The sequence below is a fragment of the Dasypus novemcinctus genome, chromosome X, assembly GCF_030445035.2.
Source record: "Dasypus novemcinctus isolate mDasNov1 chromosome X, mDasNov1.1.hap2, whole genome shotgun sequence".
NCBI lineage: Eukaryota > Metazoa > Chordata > Mammalia > Cingulata > Dasypodidae > Dasypus > Dasypus novemcinctus.
The window spans coordinates 147,510,945-147,536,241 of NC_080704.1; the positions used below are offsets into that span (position 1 = coordinate 147,510,945).

The 25,297-nt window shown below is 40.4% G+C and overlaps 1 protein-coding gene and 1 long non-coding RNA gene across 3 annotated transcripts in view; one reads left to right on the plus strand and one right to left on the minus strand.

Moving 5' to 3' along the window:
- AIFM1 (apoptosis inducing factor mitochondria associated 1) overlaps positions 1–24,340 on the minus strand; it is a 39,208-nt gene extending 14,868 nt beyond the window's left edge. The window contains exons 1-7 of one of the 2 annotated variants that reach the window (XM_004465667.4): positions 24,049–24,186; positions 18,145–18,208; positions 17,186–17,328; positions 10,784–10,883; positions 9,194–9,318; positions 8,939–9,069; positions 7,607–7,697 (exon numbers count right to left, since the gene is read on the minus strand). In XM_004465667.4, coding sequence (XP_004465724.1) covers positions 7,607–7,697; positions 8,939–9,069; positions 9,194–9,318; positions 10,784–10,883; positions 17,186–17,328; positions 18,145–18,169 — 615 coding nt within the window. In that variant the 5' untranslated portion in view covers positions 18,170–18,208; positions 24,049–24,186. Of the gene's footprint in view, positions 1–7,606; positions 7,698–8,938; positions 9,070–9,193; positions 9,319–10,783; positions 10,884–17,185; positions 17,329–18,144; positions 18,209–24,048 lie in introns of both variants that reach the window. The other variant, XM_004465665.5, reaches the window with a different exon arrangement.
- A 406-nt stretch (positions 24,341–24,746) lies between these two features.
- LOC139438032 (uncharacterized) lies at positions 24,747–25,208 on the plus strand. Its single transcript, XR_011647898.1, has 2 exons — positions 24,747–24,883; positions 25,005–25,208. It is a non-coding gene; the product is annotated as an uncharacterized lncRNA (long non-coding RNA).
- Positions 25,209–25,297: the final 89 nt, after the last annotated feature.

Consider the following 25,297-nt stretch of genomic DNA (forward strand, 5'->3'; position numbering starts at 1 on the left):
TCAGACTACCAAAGTAGTTACTACCCCAAATAGTGGGGCTTCTGAGGGCTCTAGAGACACCCAAGTCCTACGGTCATGGCAGATAGCTCCAGAATTTGGTGCCTTGCCAGTGGGCCCTACTTTGGAGTTTGTGCTCCTGAGTGTGACAGAGTTGGACTCAGTTGTCACTTGTCTACATATGCCTCTTCTTTTTTTTTTAAAGATTTATTTTTTATTTATTTCTCTCCCCTTCCCACCTGCCCACCCCCCCAGTTGTCCGATATCTGTGTCCATTCGCTGTGTCTTCTTCTGTGACCACTTCTATCCTTTATCAGCAGCTCCGGGAACCTGTGTTTCTTTTTGTTACATCATCTTATTGTGTCAGTTCTCCGCGTGTGTGGCGCCATTCTTGGGCAGCCTGCACTTTCTTTTGCACTGGGTGGCTCTCCTTACAGGGCACAGTCCTTGCACTTGAGGCTCCCCTACATGAGGAATACCCCTGCGTGGCACGGCACTCCTTGCGTGCATTAGCACTGCACGTGGGCCAGCTCCACATGGGTCAAGGAGGCCTGGAGTTTGAACGGTGGACCTCCCATGTGGTAGGCGGATGCCCTATCCACTGGGCCAAGTCCGCTTCCCACATGCCTTTTCTGTCCCTTCTATCTGAACCTATAGTTTGTGCTGGAGTTGGTAGGTATATGTCCAAGAGATTTGAATCTTTGGGCTGTCCATGTGCCAGTCGGGTCCTGAGCCTCAGCAGAGTGCAACACCTACTCTCCAGTTCATTGGACTCACCCAGGACAACTAACAAGGAGATGAGGATGGACAACCACTATACCAAGGAACTGAGAGAGTCTACAACTGCAATCAAGAGAGTCCCATCCACTAGCCATATGGGATCGAGGTCCCACTCTCAATTAGAGGTGAAGTGGGCATCACCATCCCAGAATCCTCAGGATTGGAGGAATAAATTATGGACTAGAGTGTACTTACTGGAATTCTACTATAGACTTACTATGATTCTAGCAATGGAAGAAATTATATCATTGATGTGGAGACAGTGGCCACTGGAGGTACTGAAGGCAGGGAGAGGGAAAAAAAGGTGTAATATGGGGGCATTTTCAGAACTTGGAATTGTCCTAAATGACACTGCAAAGACAGATATAGGCCATTATATATCCTGCCATAACCTACAGAACTGAGTGGGAGAGAGTGTAAACTACAATGTAATCTATAATTCATGCTTTGTGGCAATGCTCCAAATGTGTTCATCAATTGCAATGAATGTATCACACTAATGAAAGTAGTTAATTTGGGGGAAGGGTGGGAGGTGTGAGCAGTGGGGCATATGGGAATCCCTTAATTTTTGGTGTAAAATTTTGTGTAATTTAAATATCTTTAAATATATATATATATATATATATATATATTTTAAAACACTTTTGGAAAAAGCAGTTTATCCTCTTTTCCAACTTCACAATGATATCTAAACCACCACATATATTGGAACATTTTACAATTCTTTTCTCACCTGACTTTTCTGTGGCTGCGACACCATGGATCACATTCCTCTTCAAACTCTCTACTACCCTGGCTCCTGGGATATCACCCTCTCTTGGGCCTGCCTACTTCTCTTTATTTGTCTCTGTCTCACTTGAAGGCTCTCTTTTTAAATCTGCCTCCTAAAAGTTGGGGTTTCCAGTGTTCCATCTTTGTCCTGCTCCTTTCTCACTAGGTAAGTCCTTCCTGGGAGACCGTAGTCACTCTCACGGTTTCAACTCCTACCCATACATGGAAGACTCCCAAATCACTATCTCCAGCACAGACACCCTCTTCTGAGCATTACAGTCATATATCAAACTGCCTCTAAGACATCTCTATACTGATATTGAACTTCAAATGTAATAGTCTAAAACTGAATTTTATCTTCTCCCTTAAACTAACTTCCTCTTATAATTTTTTTCTCAGTTGGTGGTATACTGCCATCCACTCAGACATACAAGCTAGAAGTCAGAAAGTCAACCTTGCTTTTTCCCTCTCCCTCACCTTCCACCTTCAATTAATCAATCACCATACCCTAACAACATAAAAAGAAACAGCCCAATTTAGAAATTAGCCAAGGACGTGAATAGACATTTATACAAATGGGCACTAAACACAAGAAAAGATACTTAACCTCATTAGCCACTAGGGAAATACAAATTGAAACCATAGTGAGATACCACTTCACATTCACTAGGATGGCTATTTTTAAAAAATGAAAAATATCAAGTGTTGGTGAAGATTAAGAGAAACGGAAACCCTCGTCTATTTGTAGGAATATAAAATGATGCAGCCACTGTGAAAAGTAGTTTGATGGTTTCTCAGAACGTTAAAAATAGAACTACCATATGACCCAGTAATCTCACTCCTAGGTATACACCCAAAAGAATGGAAAGCAGGGACTCAGACAGATATTTGTAAACCAATACTGACAGTAGCTTTGTTCACAACTGCCAAATAGTGGAAGCAACCCAAGTCTCCATTCAAAGATGAATGGATAAAATGCGGTGTAGCAGTTTGATATGGTTATGAATTCCAAAAACAGATATTGGATTATGTTTGTAATCTAGTCTGTACCTGGGCATGATTAAGCCATGATTAGGGCTTTGATTGGGCCACGTCATTAGGGCATTCAGTCCTCACCCCTTGGTAGGTGGGGACTAACAGATAAAAGGCATGGCAAAGGATAGTGTTGGAGGGTTTTTGATGTTGGGGTTGTGATGTTGGAGTACGATACTGAAGCCTTAAGCTGGAACCCTGAGAAGTAAGCTCACAGAGGAAAGAGAAGGAAGCCCCAGCAAGACAAGAACACTGAGCCCAGGAAGAAGCAAGCCCTAGGAAGAGAGGAACCCTGAACTGAACCCAGAGAGAAGACCCTGGAAGGCAGGAACCCAGGAAGCCGGAACCCTTGCAGACATCGGCAGCCATCTTGCTCCAACACGTGAAAACAGACTTTGGTGAGGGAAGTAACTTATGCTTTATGGCCTGGTATTTCTAAGCTCCTATCCCAAATAAATACCCTTTTTAACAGCCAGTAGATTTCTGGTATTTTGCATCAGTACTCCTTTGGCTGACCAATACATGTGGTATACCCATACAATGGAATATTATTCAGCCATAAAAAAAGAATGAAATTCTGATACATGCAACAACATGGATGAACCCTGAAGACATCCTGTTAAGTGATATAAGCCAGACAAAAAAGGACAGATAGTGTATGATTGCACTTATATGAAATACTTAAAATAAGCAAATTCATAGAGTCAGAAAATAGAGTACGGGTTACCAGGGGCTAGAGCAATGGGGAAGTATTGGGTTAATGGTTAAAGAGTTTCTGTTTGGGGTAATGAAAAAATTTTGGCAATGAATGGTGGTGATGGTGGCACAATACTGTGAATGCAATTGATATCACTGAATTGTACACATATATGTGGTTAAAATGTGAGATTTTTCTAAAATTTTATTTTTAATTGTAAAATATACATAACATAAATATCATTTTAACTATTTTAAGTGGACAATTCTTTGACATTAAGTACATCAGCAGTTCTGTGTAACTTTTACCATCTATCCCCAGATATTTTCATCACCACAAACCAAAACAAATATTCATTTTAGCAATAACTCCCCATGTCCCCCACCCCTGGAAATCACTATTCTCGGTTCTGTCTCTATGAATTTGCTTATTCTAAGTATTTCATATAAGAGAAATCATACAATATTTGCCCTTTTGTGTCTGGTTTATGTCACTCAACATGACGTCTTCCAGGTTTATCCATGTTGTGGCATGCACTAGCACTTTACTTCTTTTCACAGTCAAATAATATTCCATTGTATGGATATAACACATTTTGTTTATCCATTCATAAGGAGACGGACACTTGGGTTGCTTCCATCTTTCAGCTATTGTGAAAAATGCTGTGATGAACACTGGTGTACAAATACCTGTCCAAGTCCCTGCTTTCAATTATATATATATATATATACACACACACATATACATATATACATACATATAATACATATATACATACATACATATATATATATATATCCCTTTTGGATCTATACCTAGGAGTGGTATTGCTGGGTCAAATGGTAATTTTATGTTTAATTTTCTGAGGAACCACCAAACCATTTTCCACAATGGTTGTACGATCCTCACCAACATTTGTTATTTTCAGGTTTGTTGTGTTTTTTTAAATAATAGTCATCCTGGTGTGTGTTAAGTGGTATTTCACTGTGGTTTTAATTTGCATTTCTCTTAATGGCTAATGATGTTGAACATGTTCTCTTATACTTACTGGCCATTTGAATATCATCTTGGGAGAAATGTCACTTCAAATACTTGGCTCATTTTTTAATAAGATCATTTATCTTTTTGTTGTTGAGTTATAGAAATTCTTTATATAATCTGGATATGAAACTCTTATCAGATACATGGTTTACAAATATTTTCTCCCACTCTGTAATCTTTTCACTTTCTTATTAATGTCTTTGATGCATTAAAAATTTAAATTTTGATGAAGTACCATTTACCATTTTTTTCTTTTGTTGCTTGTGCTTTTGGTATAAAATCTAAAAATCCATTGCATACTACAAGATCCTGAAGATCATTTACCTATGTTTTCTTGTAAAATTTGTATAGTATTAGCTCTTTTATTTAGGCCTTTGATCCATTTTGAATTAAGTTTTATAAATGGTGAGATGTAGGGGTCAACAGTCATTCTTTTACACCTGGATTTCTACTTGACCTAGCACCATTTGTTTAAGAGACTATTCTTTCCCTGTTGAATGGACTTGGAAAATGCTAGATTTTCGGTTGTATATGTTACAATAAAATTTTTAAATATATTATATATTTGATAAAAATTTGCATTTTCCCAACTTTTAGTTTAATTTTATCTAAAAATTTATTTACTGGTTCTAAAAGATAATTTTTAAAAAAATTACCAAGACCTGTCAAGTTTGCCTCTAAGCATGCCTTAAGTTCATGCTTATGAGAACCTCAAGTTCATGAAAGGTTCTCAAAGCAGGAACCTTTCATCACCTTTCTATCAGGAAGCAGTAATGGTTATGTTATAAAGAGCTTGGGCTATACAAGTAGAACATCTGGGTTCTACTTCTGAAGTTAGAAGAGCTGGGCTCAAATTTCATCTCCACCACTTGTTAGCTGTGTGATCTTGGGCAAGTTATTTAACCTCTTTTTCTTTTTAAGATTTATTTTTATTTATTTCTCTCCCCTCCCCCTGCCTTGTGTCCATTTGATGTGTGTTCTTATGTGTCTGCTTGTATTCTCAGCGACACCAGGAATCTGTGACTCTTTTTTTTTGTCGCATCATCTTGCTGCGTCAGCTCTCCATGTGTGTGGCGCCACTCCTAGGTGGGCCGCAGGGCAGCTCTCCTTGCAGGGTGCACTCTTTGCACATGGGGCTCCCCTATGGGGGGGGTAGCGCCCCTGCATAGCATGGCACTCCTTGTGCCCGGCAGCACTGTGTGTGGGCCAGATCACCACATGGGCCAGGAGGCCCTGGGTTCAAACCCTGGACCTCCTATATGGTAGGCGAATGCTCTATCAGTTGAGCCACATCCACTTCCCTTAACCACTTTTTAATTTCAATTCTCTATAACTTGGGAATAATATTAGTACCTACTTCATAAGATTACTGTGACAATAAAACAATACACATAAAGCACTTAAAAACAGTACTAGAAAGGGCACTGTATAAATTTTAGCTCTTTCTTTCATCATCTTCATCATCATCATCACTACCACTAATATCCTACTGTCAGATCTTATCTTCTGCCTGGATTATTGCAATATGTCTTTGAAATGGTCTGTCTCCAGTTTCGTTTTTGTGAAATCCATCCTCTTAATAGGTAAATAGAGCAATTACTTAAAATTCAATCCAAATGTTTGACATCCTTGCTTATAACTACTCAGCAGCTCCCCAGGGCCATTAGGATAAAGCTCAAACTCTTTCAAATGACAAAGCTCTCCACTATCAGGCCCTGGCAAAGCTTCACAGTGTCATCTCTTGCCACTCCTTAACTTTCTGCTCTTTCAGTACATAGCTGCTTATATTTCCCTGCATCAAACATGCTTTTTCATACCCTTGTGCCTTTGCTTATGCTATTCTTTTATACTTGAATGCTCTTCACTTCTCTCCAGTCTGGCTAATGCCTCCTCATCCTCTAAGACTGCCTCCTCCAGGAAACCTCACTATGCTAGGCACTCTTCCCAGGTATTCCCATGATACAACTATGTGCACCTCTCTTACTACGCATCTATGTTTTTGATTATCTGTTTATGTTTCTGTCTAATACTCTTAAGTCTCTAGAGGGCATGTGTGTTACTCTTAACACATAACATCTCATTACCAGCTTATCCACAAACCTATACCCACCTTTTCTGCCTAAGTTTCGATTATAGGGGAAAAGTGGGCCAGTCCCTATCAAAAGCCAATCCCTCCACTTGTGCTCTGGATTTCACCTATTCTGGGGTTTTATCTTTCAAATAACCCCTTCCTCCCTACTGGAACATTCCCATTAGTTTAGAAACATGCTCTAATATTTTCCATTAACAAAAACACATCCTGGGAAACGGATGTGGCTCAACCAATTGGGCTCCTGTCTACCACATAGGAGGTCCAGGGTTCGATGCCCAGGTCCTCCTGGTGAAGGCAAGCTAACCCACGCAGCAAGCTGGCCCAGACATAGGAATGCTGCCTAATGCAGGAGTGCTGCCCTGCATGGGGATGCCACCCAGTGCGGGAAAACTGCCCCGTGCAGGAGTGCTGGCCGATGCGGAGAACTGGTGCAGCAAGATGACGCAACAAGAGACATGGAGGAGAGAAAATAAGAAGAGGTAGCAGAACAGGGAGTTGAGGTGTTGCAAGAGAATAATTGCTTCTCTCCCACTCCAGAAGGTCCCAGGATTGGTTCCCAGAGCTGCCTAATAAGAACACCAGCAGACACAGAAGAATACACAGTGAATGGACACAGAGAACAGACAACAGGGGAATGGGGTGGCGGGAATAAATAAATCTTAACAAACAAACAACACATCCTAATACAACAAAACAAAGCCTTTCCTGGAACTCACAAACAGCCTCCAATAAAAATGGCTCATTACTCAGGCACTCCCCTATGTAAAATCTAACAATATTTCCAATGCTGAGTTAAGCCTGAGTTATTTTACTGGCCTGAATAATATACATTTTGTCAATCTCTCGTCATCAAGAATGTCAAGGAAATTTTAGTGAGGAAAAACAGGAAGAAGGAAAGGCAGAAAAGCAAATTCAGAGAGGTAACAGCTTTTTAAGGGTCACAGTCCCAACGATTTGACTTTCCTGAGAAAGTTTAGGCAGCATGCAACCCGAGCCTTTAATACCAGTGCTTTCCCCAGGAGGACACACTAAGCAGTACAGAGGCGATAGTAAACCGAAAATGCGTCAATCCTTCTTTGAAGAACTACAATGGTAAGGCAGACATGAATGGTGGTAGGACTGCAACAGTCACCACACTCACTGTTCATATGTGTACATAGGCAGAGCCTGGCAAAGGAAGCAGCCTATTAGCTCACCTTCTTCCCAGTGAGGACAGCCACACCACCATTCTCAATGTTAGGTAGATCTTGAGCAGAGACATAGAAAGAAGGTGGCTGGAAATATATGCTGTACAGAGAAGAGGGGGGGAAATGTTATAAGCACCTGAAATTGCTATCCACTTCCTTTACAGATAAGTAAAAATGTTTCCTTTCATGAAAGTAATTTTAGGAATACTCTCCAAAGTAAGTCTATAAGACCACTAACTCTTGGTCATGAGTTGCTTACACAGAGGTATTCTAGATCAGTGGTTCTCAGCTGAGGAAAATTTTGCCCCTAGGGGACAATCAGCAATGTTTACATTTTTGGTCATAACTGGGGTCGGGGAGATGTTACTGTTATCTAGTGGGTAGAGGCCAGAGATGCTGCTAAATATCCTATAATAGATGGGACAGCTCCCCTCACCCCCATCAATGATTTTTCTGGCCCCTCAATGTCAACAGTGCCAAGGTTAAGAAATTCTGATCTAGATTTAGGTTCAAAGTAAGAACAAGAGGGATGCTCAATGAGCTGATATTACATATACACCCAGGCGAATTGTCCAGAATGTTGCTGGTCAATGGAACAACCAGTCTAGCTCCTGAGGTGATTTCACCTCAAACAGTAGGCATCAACTATGAGACACTGATTAAGGGATAGCTAACTTAATTGGAAGTATTCTTACTGCTTAAAAAATGGAGAGTAGTGGGGGTAAGAGAGGTGAGTAGATTTGTAAAATTTAGTCCAGTATCAAAGGGATCAGTAATAGTGAAAAACTGGAACCCAAAGAGCATAGTACTAGAATCAAGAGCTCTATGGAGCCCTTGAGAAGGAAAAGGCATCTTGGCCTGTATCTTCAAGTCTCTTGTGCAAACATTTTAAGAATGGAGCTCTATCTCACACTGTTCCTACTTTACGTTCACAATTCTGAATGCCTGCTAGAGTGACAAAGAAAGTACCATTAAAAAGTTTCTTTTCTTTTGCTCTTATGGGGACATGCCAAGGCAAGTATAAAGAAGTGGCAAAACAGGTCAAGGTGATCTTCACTAGAGAAACCTAACATAAAGGTCCTGGAAATGGAAACATTAGTACTTTATAGCCAACATTATACCCTCGAATGTTTGTAGACCAGGTAACAGAATCCAGGACTCTTGCCCATTGTGGAGCCCATTGCCTCTAAGCTCTACCAAGCTTGCACAATAGAGGACTCCAGTGTGCAGGCCAAGTAGTCCCTCTTAACACACTGCATGTGGGCAGTGGCAGAATCCTAACTCACTCCCTAGGCTTACTTTAAAATGCTAGCCAGGAGCATTTTATATAAGTACACACACCTTCTCTCTTTTCCATTCCACTGCCTGAATCGCAGTGTCTTTGTGACATTTGGATCATCTGAAAACCACAGTTCTTTTGAAAGAGGAGGCCGCATGTATGGCAACTCAGGATCTTCAGATATAATCAGTACCTTAGACACAAAAATAATACTTATGAGAGTCAAGTCACTTAAGAGGCCAATGTCAAGTTTTAGCATGTCGGGTGAGTGCTTGCAGATTTACCCTCTGTGCCAAGCAATATAATGTGTACCTTACCCTGGCCCCAGGATCTCGAGCTCGGATGGATCTGGCTGCAGCAAAAGCAGCTGTGCCCCCGCCAATTAGCAGGAAAGGAACATGACTTGGTACCCTGACTTGAGGAACTGGTTCTCCTTCTGAAGCTGTAAGCAAAAGATTAGACAGGTTGAATCTTCTTAACATGTCAGATGACTCCTTGCCACTACTAGGAAAAACCAAATCACCCTGCACATGTCTGAATCCTTAATAAAAAGCTAGCAAAAGACTGTACATATATTAATCTTAATAAACTTTGCAGCAACCTGATGGGAGAGGAAAAACAACTACCCCTTTCATTTCACAAGTGAAAAATACCAAAAAAAAAAAAAAAAAGGTGAATGATTTGGCCCATGCCATTCATTACTTCTGTACCATAACTAGAACTTAGCTTAAATAGTTACTTCTAAAATACACCACAAAATACAAATTATTGCCTCTCCCCTTCTCATTAATTTCTTAGTGAAGAGAAGAAAATATCAAGTTCATTTTCACCTTTTGTTAGTTAAAAAAGGGGGAAAACCTAGCAGGTCATTTGGGGATTATTGTAAGGTATTCAAGAACAAAGAAGTGTCACTGAAGAAAGCATTACAGATCACCCATCCAGGGTTGTTGGTTTTATCAAAGGATTAAAACAGTCCTCTTGGGAAGCGGACATGGCTCAACTGATACAGCATCCATCTACCACATGCAGGGTCCAGGATTCGATCACCAGGGCCTCCTGACCCATGTGGTAAGCTGGCCCATGTGCAGTGCTGCTGCGCAAGGAGTGCCATGCCACGCAGGGGTGCCCCCATGAAGGGGTGCTCCACGTGCAAGGTGTGCGCTCCGCAAGGTGAGCCACCCCACGTGAAAAAAGTGCAGCCCTCCCAGGAGTGGTGCCACGCACACAGAGAGCTGACGCAGCAAGATGATGCAACAAAAAAGAGATGCAATTTCCCAGTGCTGCCTGATAATGCAAGCAGATGCAGAAGAACACACAGCAAATGGACACAGAGCACAGAAATTGGCGGGGAAGGGGAGAGAAATAAAATATATCTTTAAAAAACAAACAAACAAACAAACAAAACAGTCCTCTTTGAAAAATCAAGTGAATCATTTGGGATGCAAGTGACAGCTAGGGCAATACACTATAATACATCAATAAGACAACTATCTACCTACCATTTATATCTTTGGACAAATCTAAATCTAAAAACAAATATATCTATAAGAACTTGAAACTCCAAAACTCAAATTCTTCTCATTGAAAAAAATGGCTTCCAATCTCCTTTTCCATAGTTATAATGCCCAAGCCTGCCTTTTGCAAAAGTTTGCCTTTTCAGAGTCTCATATAAGGAAAAACAATCTATCTTGGTCTTCCCTAATTTTATTCTTAAACCCAAGTTCCAGACAAAGACTTTAACAAATCTCTCTCATTTCTGGGGTAAATACCATTTTTCTGGAAGTTTACCATCTCACAGCATCATTACGTCTACAAAATATTCTTAACATGTAGTACCTAAACTGTTTATAACTTTCCCTTCATATACTGAGTCTCAAATCATAGTGAGAACTGAAAAGAATACTCACCAGATGATGTGGCCCTCTTCTGTTTCTCCTCTAATGACAGCCCTAACCCTGAAATTCTTTCATTGTATCTTTTTTGGTCATCTTTTACAGTCTTGTAGGCCTGTGGATCCAAACACAGAGAAAAAGTATTTTACCATACAGCCTGCTCATACTATTTATAATATCATTATCTTTCAATTAAATGATAAGCTTTTGTCTCCATGAAGTTAATTCCTCTATGTTAAAACCACTAAGGCAAAATCAGTTTCTTCTTAACAAATAAAGAGTGTGTGTGCACACACTTGGTGTGAAAAGAATATAGGTAAACAAGTGAAAACGTTCCCATGATTTTTTTGGGGGGGGGTTCTGTATAAAGAACTGGCCTCATATTTAATTTTGAAGGTAGAGCCGAAGAAAAAATGAAAACATTCTATACTAGAAGACTAAAGTGCTAGGAAGAACTAAACTTAATTAAATCAAGCATAGAAAGGAGGTATGGACTATGCTGGGCACTAGCTGGGAAATCAATCTACATGGTCCTGGATAGGGAGCGGGGACATAAGTTTTCCTGGTAGATGTCCTGAAACACAGCTGCCTGTATCCTACTCTTTCCCTCAATGGTCTATCCTTTTTCTAAATTGACGAGGCAGATGGAGTCTTATTAAGAAATACTAGGGGGAAGTGGATTTGGCCCAACAGATAGGGCATCCGCCTACCACATGGGAGGTCCAAGGTTCAAACTCAGGGCCTCCTGACCCGTGTGATGAATTGGCCCATGCCCAGTGCTGATGTGCACAAGGAGTGCCGTGCCATGCAGGGGTGCCCCCACGTAGGGGAGCCCCACGTGCCAAGTAGTGCGCCCTGTAAGGAGAGCTGCCCAGCACGAAAAAAATGCAGCCTGCCCAGGAGTGGCGCCACACACACGGAGAGCTGACACAGCAAGATGATGCAACAAAACAAGACATAGATTTCAGGTGCTGCTGACAAGAATACAAGCGGACACAGAAGATGACACAGCGAATGGACACAGCAGACAACTTGGGGGGGGAGGGGGAGAGAAATAAATAAAAATAAATCTTAAAAAAAAAATACTAGGAATGGGAAACAGATGTGCCTCAGGTGACTGAGTTCCTGCCTACCACATGGGAGGTCCGGGTTCAGTTCCCAGTGCCGCCTAGTGCTGACACAAGATGACGCAGTGAGATGATGCAACCAAGAAACACAGCAAGGAAACACAATGAGGGAGCGGAGGTGCTCAGGCAATTGGGTGCCTCCCTTCCACATGGGAGGTCCAGGTTCGGTTCCCAGTGCCTCCTAGAAAAAGACCAGCACACAACAAACAAACACAGCAAATGCAAAGAATGAGGGGGTGGGAAGAAATAAATAAAATAAATCTTAAAAAAAAAATAAAGAAATACTAGGGGAGTGAATGTAGGCCATTGGTTTGAGCACCCGTTTCCCAAGTACAAGGTCCCGGGTTCAATCCCTGGTACCTCCTTAAAAACAAAACAAAACAACAAGTACTACACACAGATTTTTATTAAGGGTCAAAGACCTTGCTTAAACACTTACTACATTTCAGATACACTATCTTCTCTCTCCTTTCAAACTGAAGGGTCCCTTACTATATAATTTTTTTATTTTTCATATTTTTAAATTTCTCTCCCCTCCCCCCTAGTTGTCTGAGCTCTGTGTCCATTTGCTGTGTCTTCTTCTGTGACCACTTCTATCGTTTATGAGCAGTACCAGGAATCTGTGTTTCTTTTTGTTGCGTCATCTTGTTGTGTCAGTTCTCTGTGTGTGTGGCACCATTCTTGGGCAGGCTACACTTTCTTTCGCACTGGGCAGCTCTCCTTGCGGGGTGCACTCCTTGTGCGTGGGGCTCCCCTATGCAGGGGACACCCCTACATGGCAAGGCACTCCTTGCGTGCATCAGCACTGCATAAGGGCCAGCTCCACATGGGTCAAGGAGGCCTGGGGTCTGAACCACGGACCTTCTTTGTGGTAGGCAGACGCTCTGTCCGTTGAGCCAAGTTCACTTCCCTATAATTTTTTTAAACATACAGCATTAGAGTTTATTTATTGAAGTTTAGAAAAGCAAGCAGGGAAGCAGATTTGGCCCAACGCATAGGGCGTTGGCCTACCACATGGGAGGTCCAAGGTTCAAACCCAGGGCCTCCTGACCCATGTAATGAGCTGGCCCACATGCAGTGCTGATGCGTGCAAGGAGTGCCGTTCTATGCAAGGGTGCCCCCGCATAGGGGAGCCCCACGTGCAAGGAGTGCACCCCGTAAGGAGAGCCATCCCACCCAAAAAAAGTGCAGCCTGCTCAGGAACGGCCCCACACACACAGAGAGCTGACACGATAAGATGACGCAACAAGAAGAGACACGTATTCAGGGTGCTGCTGACAAGAATACAGGCGGACACAGAAGAACTCACAGCGAATGGACACAGAGAGCAGACAACTGGGGGGGGGCGTTGAGGAAGGGGAGAGAAATAAATAAAAAATAAATCTTAAAAAAAAAACACAAGCAGTAGCTAAGGATGACTTGTTTTATTAATAACACTTTTGCTCTTTTGTTGTACCCCAGGGCCAACAAAGCAGGAATATATATCAGCTTTGAAGCTAAACGTTTTGATGTACATTTTTAGACATATGAAATAAAAATTTATCTTTCCCCCAAGGGATTCTCTATTCTCAGTTTGTACAGATTTCCAATTAGTAACATGAATATATGCTGGGTTAAGAAAAACTACAAATTTATGAAAAATATTAGTAGAGACATTTTTTTTCCTGAACAGATGAACACAGTGGCATTTATTCAACTTAAAGGGATTTGAAAGGAAACAGGTCATTTTCTGTGTGAGGCAATATGATCCCAAGAACAATGGCAAAGGACCTAAATGTAAAATATTAAATATTCTAAAGGCTGCTTTGGCTGTGCTCCCTGAAAAGTAACAGAGGACTGAGATTAGGGATCTAATCACCAGCAAAAGAGAAGAAACTCTCACATTCATGCCAATCAGGAGTCCATATTTGAAATCTAAGCAGCCAGCACTGTTCAAATCAGTGTTTTTCAAATACTGTGAGATCAGTTGAGTAGGCTGTGACCAGCATTAAAAAAAATAGAAGAGGTTAGAAAATTTTAGTGTATATCACACATAGTAAGAATACTATTTTTTGGAATTTTGTTTTAGTTGTATGTATCTATATTTATATAATGGGTTACGTATCAAATGTTTAAAAAAAAGTCACTGGTTTAAAGTATGGACCCCAAGCAAACATTTCAGAAACACCTTCCTTGTTCTCAGTGCTGCTCCCTTCTTTTGGCAGGGAAGGAGAGAAGTACAGGACTTCCAATACAGGAATTGCTAAAGCAGTTTTCATACTTAATTGTTAAAGTAGGGGAAGCAGATGTGTGGTTCAACTGATAGTGTCTGCTTACCATATAAGAGGTCCAGAGTTCGAACCCAGGGCCTCCTGGCCCATGTGGTGAGCTGGCCCACGTGCAGCGCTGCCACACGCAAGGAGTGCCATGCCACGCAGGGATACCCCCATGTAGGGGTGTCCCATGCTCAAGGAGTGCGCCCCACAAGGAGAACCACCCCGCACAAAAAAATATAAAAAGCGCAGCCTGCCCAGGAGTGGTGCTGCACATACACACAGAGAGCTGATGCAGCAAAATGATACAACAAAGGGACACAGGTTCCCCGTGCCACTGAGAATGCAAGTGGACAAAGAAGAATACACAGCGAATGGACACAAGAGAGCAGACAATGGCAGGGGAGGGGGCAGAAATAAATAAATCTTTAAAAAGATTGTTAAAGTAGGATTTATATTTAAATTAGAAACATTTTCTCAAATGAGGAAAAAAAGTTATGACTTATGACTTTGTCATATTCTCATCAATTCTGAACTCTGATTTTAGGTTCACAGTTCTCGAGACTAATAACCATTTCAGTGAAGAAAAAGTCTAAGTCACCCCAGATCAAGTTTTTGATAATTTAAAACCTAATGCAAAACTGTACAAAATAGTTCAATAACAACTGCAGGTAGACAAAAGCTTATCACTTAACCTGGAACTGCTAATAATATAGTAGCTTTATTATTACCAGTGTTGGATAAATACAGAAGGCAATGAGGCATTTAACTGAATGGCTTGAGAGGACTTGTGCTTCTTAGGTATTTCTAAGTTGGAAAAAACAACAGTGACCAGCTGTGTCTTGAGGCCCACCATCAAGAGAATTTGCCTGGTCAGCTCTGTTATGGCCATCCAACTCTGGTATGCAACATAAACCAGAGGTTTAATAGGTTTAAACTATTACAAACATATCAAACCCAAATATTTTATATCTATTTTTTACTGAATGGGGTGGAACAGATGGGAAACATTGAGAGATGAATGGAAACTTTAAGGCTCAGAGGACAGTATCTGAATTATGCATGAGAAACATTTAAGAAAGCAATCTATGTAAATGTGTTAGCTGGTACCACTTCAGCCACTAGCCTGACCACATTAGGGATTAGAAAAGGGACAATGCCAAACGAATTTACTGTGAAACCAAATTTGGGACTGAGTGGGGAGAATATTGCAATTTCTATGCCTTTTTAGATCTCCTCAGAAGCATTCAATAAAATGCCTTTGCACAATAAGAGTCAGGGGTTGTTTTCCAGAAAACACAAAAAATTATATTTTACCTAAAATGATTCAAAGTGGACGGTGTTCAAGTTACCTATATTTTGCTTATTCAATGTTTTCTACTTGTGACTGTTTTGTTAGGTATGCAGCACTAAAGCACAATATAATTTAGCATCATAAAAATAATTATGAAATTGGCAAAAGTTTCGAAGAAAGGGGTGATGCTGTGTTTTGCAATAATCATTCAGTTTATGACTTTAGATATATCTGGTGAGACTTAAACAGTTTGAAGAATGAGATTTAGGGACTCCCTATTGACTGACAATGTCCCTTTAATAAATACCTACTAAGCATATGCTGTGAATATTTTATCGTATTCTAATGGCTCAAGTTCTCATTAGTGCCATGATCTCACCCACCCTACCCCAAAATATTTTAGTGTAAGCATCTTACATAATAAACTCCTGCCCCAGTGACTGTTGCTCCTACAATTAAGAAGTATACTAGGCTGCTGCCATCTTTCCCAGAAGCACCTGTAGACGCTAGTGATCTAGAAGGGGATCCTAGGTGATGACACTGCACAACTGTAGGTAAAGATAAGGCCAAGAAAGAAACAAAAGGAAATAGAAAAAGCACTAAGTATTAATGAAGAAACATTCAATACAAAAACAGGGAAGCATTTTTTGGTTACCCTCTGCTAAAAAAGAAAAAAAAAAGGGCAAAAAATGCTGCTCTAGGATTGGAGGAAAATGACTAATTTCATTAGACAAACGTCACCTAGTTCTTACTCTGATTTGACTCAAAACTGGCATGAGTTTTCTACTCTTCTTGTGTGTTTGGGAGTCAGGTCAGGATATGAGGACATAGGCAACTTAAAAATAATTTTCATGTCCCTTTTTTTTAACCTAGTGATCAAGGAATAAAGAGAAGTTCGCTGTTTTGCCAATGTATAAAGACATAAAACTGTAATGGTTTCCAACCACTTGTTCTAAGTTTAAAAAAAAAAAGCTTCCTTCAATCAAGAGTATTGTTAGGTGTTATCTAAGTTGGTTCATTCAACCTTACATGATCCAACTTTAGATTGATCTGCTTAGTCACAGTAAACCCAGCCAAAAAAAAAAAACAACAACCACGGAATAATTCCTTTGTGACCAATTATGTTGATCAGAGTTCATTTTAAAGTAGCTATAATTGTGCCAATACTATGTAGCAGTTAAACACCGTATTTCTCAATCCCACACAAACTCCATTCAAAATTTATTGGGGCTACTAGGCCTACTTCTATAATTTAGTTTTAGGATGAGATTCAGGGATAGTTTTCCTTTCAGGAGTACTTAATATTCTGGATTGAAGGCTGTTGTTTTTTAATGTTTACCTCAAGTTGAGGAAAAAAGAAATATCTGACAAATGAGTAAAAATCAAATATTGTGCTAAGGAGCTGCAATGAAGATGAGAAGCTGACCTTATTCATGGGTTAGTGTTTTACATCCAAAAGAACAGATACAATTTTATGGGTTAGTTGAATCTAAGAAAACACAGTATCTTTCAAATAAAGAGTAAAGGGATGAATAAAAAGAGCAGATATCAAGCAATCAATCCATCATTCCCAAACTGGCTCTCTCAGGATATTAAACAGTAGGCATTTTATAGAAGGCTTTTTGGAAATTCTTCCAAAAGGAGAAAAGGGAATTAATTGCAAAAGTCTGAAAGCAGAGTAGTACTGACTCCATTAACGGGAGCTGTTTGGCAGCTTCTTCTCATAAGCTGCTTTTCTACTTACATATGCACCAGCTCCTATTGTTGATAAGCCCACAATAAGGACTAACACAGAATTATCGATTTTGCCCCCTGATGCACCAGAGCTAGCCATTTGTCTTGTCATCTGGAGTTCTGGGGGAACATGCCATCGCTGGAACAAGTTGCCTAAGGAACATAATTTATTAAGACACACACACATATACAAAAATAAAATAGTTAATACATAGTTATGACTAAACATAAATGCATTATGCAAGTAAAGACATACTACCCACTAGGCTGTATGGTGTTCACTGTTAAATGACCAAGAGAAATATAATCAAAACTGTACACACAAATACTACAGTTACCTGAATGCACATTCTTAAGTTGTTGAAGCATTTAAAGTACAACTTAATGAGACCCAGGGAAGAATTTTATAACTTCCAGAAATAATGAAAAACCTATGGGCAAACACATCTCCCCTCATACCTTCACAGTTAATGAAATAAACAAGAGAGATGACTAAATATAAATAGAGAGATATACAAAGTTAGCCCCAGGCTACCTGGCACATTATGACAATCATTTATGGAGTAATCTAAACGGCATGAACTTTGTACAGAGTAAAAAACCCTGAAACACACTCTAACCAGGTCACAGCTCAGTCTTCTATGAAAATTATGTGAGCTGGGAACAGAAATGTTAAAGCTCAGGGGAAAAAAATAACAAAAACTCAATAAAAAATGAATTTCTTCTCCCTAGGAAACTAAAGAATTTTGGACTATGAAATTTTCAGAATGACTAAACTTAAAAGTTCCACCAAATACTTGGCTCTTACTCCTCCAAAATAATGTAAAGATTATTTTAATTAAAACTATGTACAGCTATGTAAGGATCTTATGATCACAACAACTCTCGCATACAGAAATGTAAGGGTTTCAGAGATTTCTTTCTCTCCAGGGGATGCTGACATTTTCAGATGAAGGAAGGTCTCAGTACCTTCTCTGCTTGTGATATTCCTCATGTTGACTGTTGTTCTAGAGCAGGGGTAGGCAAACTTTTTCTGTAAAGGACCAGATAGTAAATATTTTCAGCTTTGCAGGCCACATGGTCTCTGCCACAACTATTCAACCCTGCCATTGTTGACTGTTGCATAAAAGCAACCACAGACAATATATAAGTGAATGGGCATGGTTGTGTTCCAATAAAACTTTATTTATGGACACTGAAATTGAGTGTTACATAATTTTCATGTGTCACAAGATACTATTCTCTCGATTTTTTCAACCATTAAAAAAATGTAAAAACCATTCTTAGCTCACTGGGCATACAAAAACACACAGCAAAACTGAGGTGGTCTGTGGGCCGTAGTTTGCCGACCCTGATCTAGAGCAGTGGTTCTCAAACTTGAGAATGCATGAGAATCACTGCAGCGTTTGTGAAAACACAAAATGGCTGGGTCCCATCCCCAGAGTTTCTGATTCAGAATATCTGGGAATAGGCCTTAAGAATTTTAATTTCTAACAAGTTCCCAGGTAATAGTAATGCAGCTGGTCTAGGGACCACACCTTAAGAGCTACAAGTCTAGAGGTTGGTAGATATGTTCCCACCCTGACTAGGCTTTAAAATGACAAACACAAGGGGCACTGGTAGTAGAATTCCACGGCCACTTGCTTTTGCAATTTCAGGGCACAGAAGGGTAAAAACAAGCCCAATTCAGGTTTGAAGTCTCTTACCTGAAATCCTTGAGACCTTGGGTGTTTCAGAATTCAGAATTGTTTGGCTTCTTAAAGTGTGTGTGCACGTCTCTCTCTCTCCATATATATATAGCGCATATACCAATATTAAATTTGAAACCCAGCAGAGAAAAGGGCAGCAACCCAGTCAAACATGTTAATAACATGTTCACATTTCTATAACCAATCATAGTAAGTGAGATAAACAAAAGATTATAAATAGCCTCTCTCCAGTCTAGCCTTTACTGGCAAATGAGTTACAAAAAACTTGCTATTTAGTGCTATTTGGATTTCTGAATTGCAGATAAAAGACTATGGATCTATATTCTTAGAACTGGAAAGGTATTTTTCTTTACTGTTGTTATTTCTTATCTGCTCTAGAAAATTTTCATCACTACACGTAAGAAAAATGGCTTAAATGTGGAAATAAGAGCAAATCATGAAAAAAAAAAAAACCTGAAAGGGTAAAGAGTCTTATTTCAACCTGGGCAAGCTTTTGATTTTCAGAAGTCAATAAAAATGATGACGTATTTGAAGTAGAAACTGATCATTGTCAGAGCTTAGAAAATGAAACTGGTTAGAAGGAGCTCCATGTGGTTGAGTAGAATTCAGTGAACTAAATTTTGTCCCCCACCTCCATCCCAAGTTCAATGACTGAAAATATTTTTTATTCTGTTTAACCCTCTAGAAGATTCTAAATCCAGACATCAAAACCAACTTTGTTCTAATATAATACCGATATGTTTATTCTGTTATTGGTTGCTTTTCACAAACTGATAAAACTAAGAGTGTTGATTTAGGTAAAGTTCAGCAGCTTTTGGCTCAACCTGCACCCCCCCTCCCCCAAGACATTCAAAGTAAATTGGTTTTTAAAATTGGTTAACATTTAAGCTACTGCTTGAAAAGAAGTATAATACACCACTGTCATGAACAAACTAACTTTTAATTACCTACAAAGTAACTTTAAGTTTGTAAAAGGTCCTAAGTATTGCATGGATGTTTACATCCCCCACTCTCTTAATGTTCTTTTATCCATAAAATTACTCCCACACCTTTCCCTCCATAGCTTCAAAATTTTAGGAAATTTTACGTCATGACTGACACATGCCTTTTCACTTGTTTTACTAATTTGGGTAAGCCAACTTTACTTCTTGACTTCTCATTATTATACCAGTTTACTTGTTTTAGATTTTCTGCAGACCACAGATACAGTGGTAGAGCTTCCTTCTTCACACTTAGGAATCAATTCTTGATGGCAATTTGCTATATATAACTGTACCTGACACACAGTAGGTGTCTGCTCAATAAATATTTGTCAAATTAATGCATGAATGAAGGAAATAGAAATTATTCTGATTTTATTGATAGGGACTGAACATTTGAAGAATTATTTTCAAAGAAGTTTTAGCCAGATCCCATTTATTTCAGGATACCTAATAATAAATTAGTAAACTCGAATTCCACAGAATAACAGCATTAGAATGAGTAGCTAAACCATTAAGTTCTTTTATGTAGGTTTCATAATCTCCTGTTTATCCATACCCCCAGAAGGTCTTTTCCAGAAATATATCTACACATTTGAGGTACCTAGGAATTTCAAATGGTTAAGAGGTATATATGCTCTTGAGACTAGTTTCCTGAATGGCAATCTGATATTTTTCCAACATGGATAAAACACAGGACAAGACATGCTTAGATGGTCTGTCCATTGTAGCTAGATGTCTCTTTAAAAGGAATCCAACAACTATTTATCTTTAACAGCTTTTTTTTTTCTTTTAGCATCAACTCTTCCTGGAATTTTAGAAAAATCACAGTAGTAATAACTACAGTAGAGTGTGAACCACTCTGATGAAAGGCACCATAGTAAAAATGATTGAGATGACAAAACAGTAATCTAGCAACTGTTCTACAAAGGCAAGTCCTCCAAAGTATTGGGGGGGGGGTTCATCTGCTTCAACAACAGTCACTGAAAATTTACCATGTATGTGCCAAAGATGAGGACATAATCCCTGTCCTCAGGTACCATATAGTTTAGGAGGGGAGAATGGCTGATAGATTCTGAATATCAAAAAATGAGCTTTGTAGTTTACACTCTCCCTCAGTCCACCCAGTGGGCCATGGCAGGACATACAATGTTCAGCATGTGTCCCTGCAGTACCATCCAGGACAACTCCAAGTCCTGAAAATGCCTCCACATCATATCTCTTCTTCCCTCTTGTGGGGTGAGAGGTATATAGGGACCTCATATTTTTTGTATGTAACATTTTTAAAAAAAGAATAAAAAAAGAGCTTGATACAAATCACAAGAGACTCAAGGTTTCTCAGTTGGCTTTTTTTTTTTTAATTCTTAGGCCAGTGGAACTGAAGGCAGATAATCATTATTTATCCAAAATACTATTTCCCAACTTGCCTGATCATACGAATTGTGGAATGGCTTGTTAACATATAGATTCCCAGAACTCTCTCCTGCAGATTGTCATTCAATAGGTTTGAGGTAGGCCCTCCACATAATTAATGACCATGCAACTTTTGGAAAAATGATTCAGAAGAAAGTTAAGACATGTAACACATGCCCTCAAAAAGTTAGTAAATTTCTAGAAAATATAATTTATTAACTGGCTTCAGAAAAGGCTGACTTGCCAGATATTTTCTTCTGGAAAGCACTGCCTCAGCAGAAATGGTGGGAGAAGGCTCATCTTCTAAGCTTCAAAAAAAAAGTGTAATTTGGCAGTGTACAAGAAGTCTGGATGCCTGCCCACAGGAGTCCAGTTTCCTATTCAAAGAGGTGAGGACAGAAAGAAGATTCCAAAGAGAGAAAATGTTCAAACATTTAAGCCTCAGGTCAGGAGTCAGAGGTCAGTTTGATCACATGGACAGCATACCGTTTGTGACCAAATAAAATACTATGGGACAGAAAATATCTATTACCTAACCCACCTGCTCCTCAGTGCTGAATATAGACGTAAGTAGTAACTATCAATTGCCTTCAATCATTTCTGGAAGGAGGCAGAGTATGCAAATAAAGTAAATGAACAAATAGTATCTCTTACAGTTTTAAGACAAAATGCAACCTATAATGAAGATAAACATGACAGAGGTGACATTTATGGTTGGGATAACTGCAAGGCAAGTTTAGAGTTTGCTAACATTCTGACAATGAATGGGGTTGGGGGTGGGGACGGAAGGAAGAAAGGGCAAACTTTTTGGTCTTCTATTGATCTCCATTCTGTGAGGGGGTAATAGTGTACAAACCATTTCCCCACCTCCACAAAAACATATATGGTAGATACAATAATATGAAAAAGAAATCAGACTAAAAGCTTCTAGTAATGGAGACACAAAACAGGTTTAATTCCTATCATAATTTTTTTTTTTGAAATTGTAACCCTACCCTCCCACCCATTTTTAAAGGCAGGTGATGTCATACTCTGGTGCTTGGCCGAAGGACAAAAAGTTATGTACAAGGAGATTGATGGATATGTCAAAAAGAAAATATTCTATAGTAAATGACCTTTGAACAAAATCATGCAATGGAAAAAACACATTTTTCGAGCCTGTATTTTTTTTGGTAGTTATAATATCACCAACTTCCTTCAAATGTTTAATAAATCAATTTAACTTTGCAAATCCATGTTTACCTGATAAGAACTTTTAGGCAGACTTCACAATGCTGGTAAAAAGTTGTGAGTCTTCAGCAAAATAAGTACACAAAATTTGAAAGGTCAGTGTGGGTAAAAATCTTCAGATTAAATGATACTTCTCAAGCTTCTGTGCAAATTGCACAGAGCACCATCATTTCGATGTACAAAATCTATAGAGATGAGGTCCACAGGCTGGGGCATTGGTTAAAAAGCTAAGGCAGAGGTTTTTAAGCTCCCAGAATAACATGTCTTAGGAGACCCATCAGGAAACATTTTCTTAAGGCATAGCAACGGGAAAAAGTGCTCAAATATACATTTGCAAAAACCTTAACAATCTTTTTGTGTGATGTATGTATCCTAAAAAAAGGATAACAAAATGAAAAAAACAAAACAAAACCCAAAAAACCTTAACAATTGAAGGGAATTCTTGTCCATTTTTTACTCTCCACATTAGAAAATCCCCAAGGGTTTAACTTCTGACACTGAGACTTCAAAACAAATGCCTTGGGATGGTCACTCAAAGGTTACTGATTTTTTAAAAATGCACCTCCTGTAGGTGGATAATTCATTACACCACGAAGTTGTGCAGATTACATATAAGCAAGCTCAAGTCATGTTCAGTTAAACTCACGGATATCTGGCTAATTACCGGAAGGGGAACCAGATTCATTCTTCACCTTTTGAGGTTAAACTTTAGTTAGCAGTGTAGAGCTCTGACAAGGGGAACTAGCCTCAGCTCTGCCTATTAATTAGCTATCGACCTCGGGCGAGTAATTTCACTTCTGGGTCTCAGTTTATTATCTATAAAATGAGTGGGTTGCACTTTACCAGAAATATCCCTTACAGCGCTGAAGTTTGATGATACAATTCCAGGAAGGGCAAAAACGATGCTTTCTATAAATTGTTCCTATTAAGCATTAAAAGACGACCAAGAAGGACACTGACCAGACATCTCAAATTAATCCTGGGCCAACACTCTTGGTGTCTAATGCACCGCCAATTAACCCTTTATTTGCAATACACTGTTCTTGTTTCACATGATATTCAACTCTATGGTTCTCATCTGGGGTTTTGGAAGGTAGATGTACTCTCATCTACAGAAGAAAACGAAGCATAGAGCTTAAAGGTTCTGTTTAAAGTTTTACACGTCAGTAAAATGGCAAAGTCTTTCTATTCGACCTCACTGCTTTAAAAGAGAGAAGAGGGTGGCAAGGAGGCGGAAAAATAGGAGATGGCCAGTTGTTCCGTTATCCCTCAATAGCAAATCCTCCTAGCAAAAGGCCTCATGCGGACTACTGGGGTTCAATCCCCTTGAAGGTCACCTCGGCCTGGTAAGGCCGATTTCCTTTGCTTGAGACACCCAAGGTTTGAATCCCAATTCGGAATTCCTGCGACTGTGTGTGCGTGAAGTTTTTTGAAGGGGGGGAGCGCGGCAAGGGCTGCCAGGCAGGGGAGCGCGCCTACGGCGCCCAGGCGCTTGGGCGTCGGGGGGCGGGGGGGTTGCCCGGGATGGGTCAGTCAGTCACCTGGGAGCCGGTTCCTGGGTCTCGGGCATCGGACGCACACTGTCCCAACCAATGGCGCCAGCTTCTGCCTCAAGGTACCGGCCGCAAGGCCTCCACACCGGAACATTTCGACGAGCGTTCTCCCGAACCCCTCCTCCTTGCCTCTCTTCTCACGCACCAACGGACGGGTCAAACGCCGAGCGCCCCTGCCCCCTCCCCCCGCTCTACTCGCACACTACGCAGGCCCCTCCTCCTGGCTGCCCTTGGGCATTGGAGCTTGGGAAGGGGAACCGCGACCTGTCGCCTCCCGCGCAGGCGCAGCACTCGGCGCCGCCTTACAATTGGTCCGCCTGGTGAGACACAGGAAAGGAGCGGAGAGGGTGTACGCATGCGCCGGCGCTGCGCACCTTGAAAAGAGCACTCTTCGCGGGTGTAAATTTCCACGCATTGGTGGCAGCTTCTCGGGCTGAGCGAGCTGGAAAAGCAGTCCCTGGACAGATTTGTACTGTTGTATCGTTGGCGGGAGCTGATAACAACTCCTCACAATGCGTGGATCCAGTACCGCACTTTGTTCTGTTTAAGGCCGTTAACTAAGCCTTCCAGTTTCTGTGGAGGTTGTCCACTTCCAGATTTTCCATAGGTCCGAGCTGGGGCACGTGGCTTCCGTTTTTTTTTTTTACAAATTGCCTGCGCTTCCACCACCCAAATTCTGTTTCCGGGGCAAGTAATCACTCGGTGCTCTTTGGGGTGGGGGGGTGGGGGAGGAACTTTTTACTTTGAAATAATTTCAAATTTTCAGGATAGTTGCAAGAATACAAACACCAAACAGAAAAGTCCCAACATAACCCTCACCCAGGTAACCTTGTCCTATATGAACCCGGGACCTATTATGTAGGAAGCTGGCGCTCAACTACTAAGGCACATTGACTTCCCGGAGTTCTTTCGTTTGTTTTGCTGGTTTATTTTTGTTTTTTCAGGAGGCACCGGAACCGAACAGGGACCTCCCATGTCGGAGGCCGACACTCAATGGTTTGAGCCACATCTACTCCCTGGTATCACTTTTGTATTGTGCAATTCTGTGTCCTAGATACTGTACCAGGTGCTGCAGTCTTTCCTGCTATTATAGCTTCTGTGCTTGAGAGCCTGTTGCTGATAAAAATAAAGAGTTCGTGTTTCACCCACTTTGTGTGAGAAAAATCCTCAGCAGGGCTTTCAGAATTGTGGGAGGAGCAGGGTGAGGGGCTGACTGTAAGTAGGTGTTTTGAATATG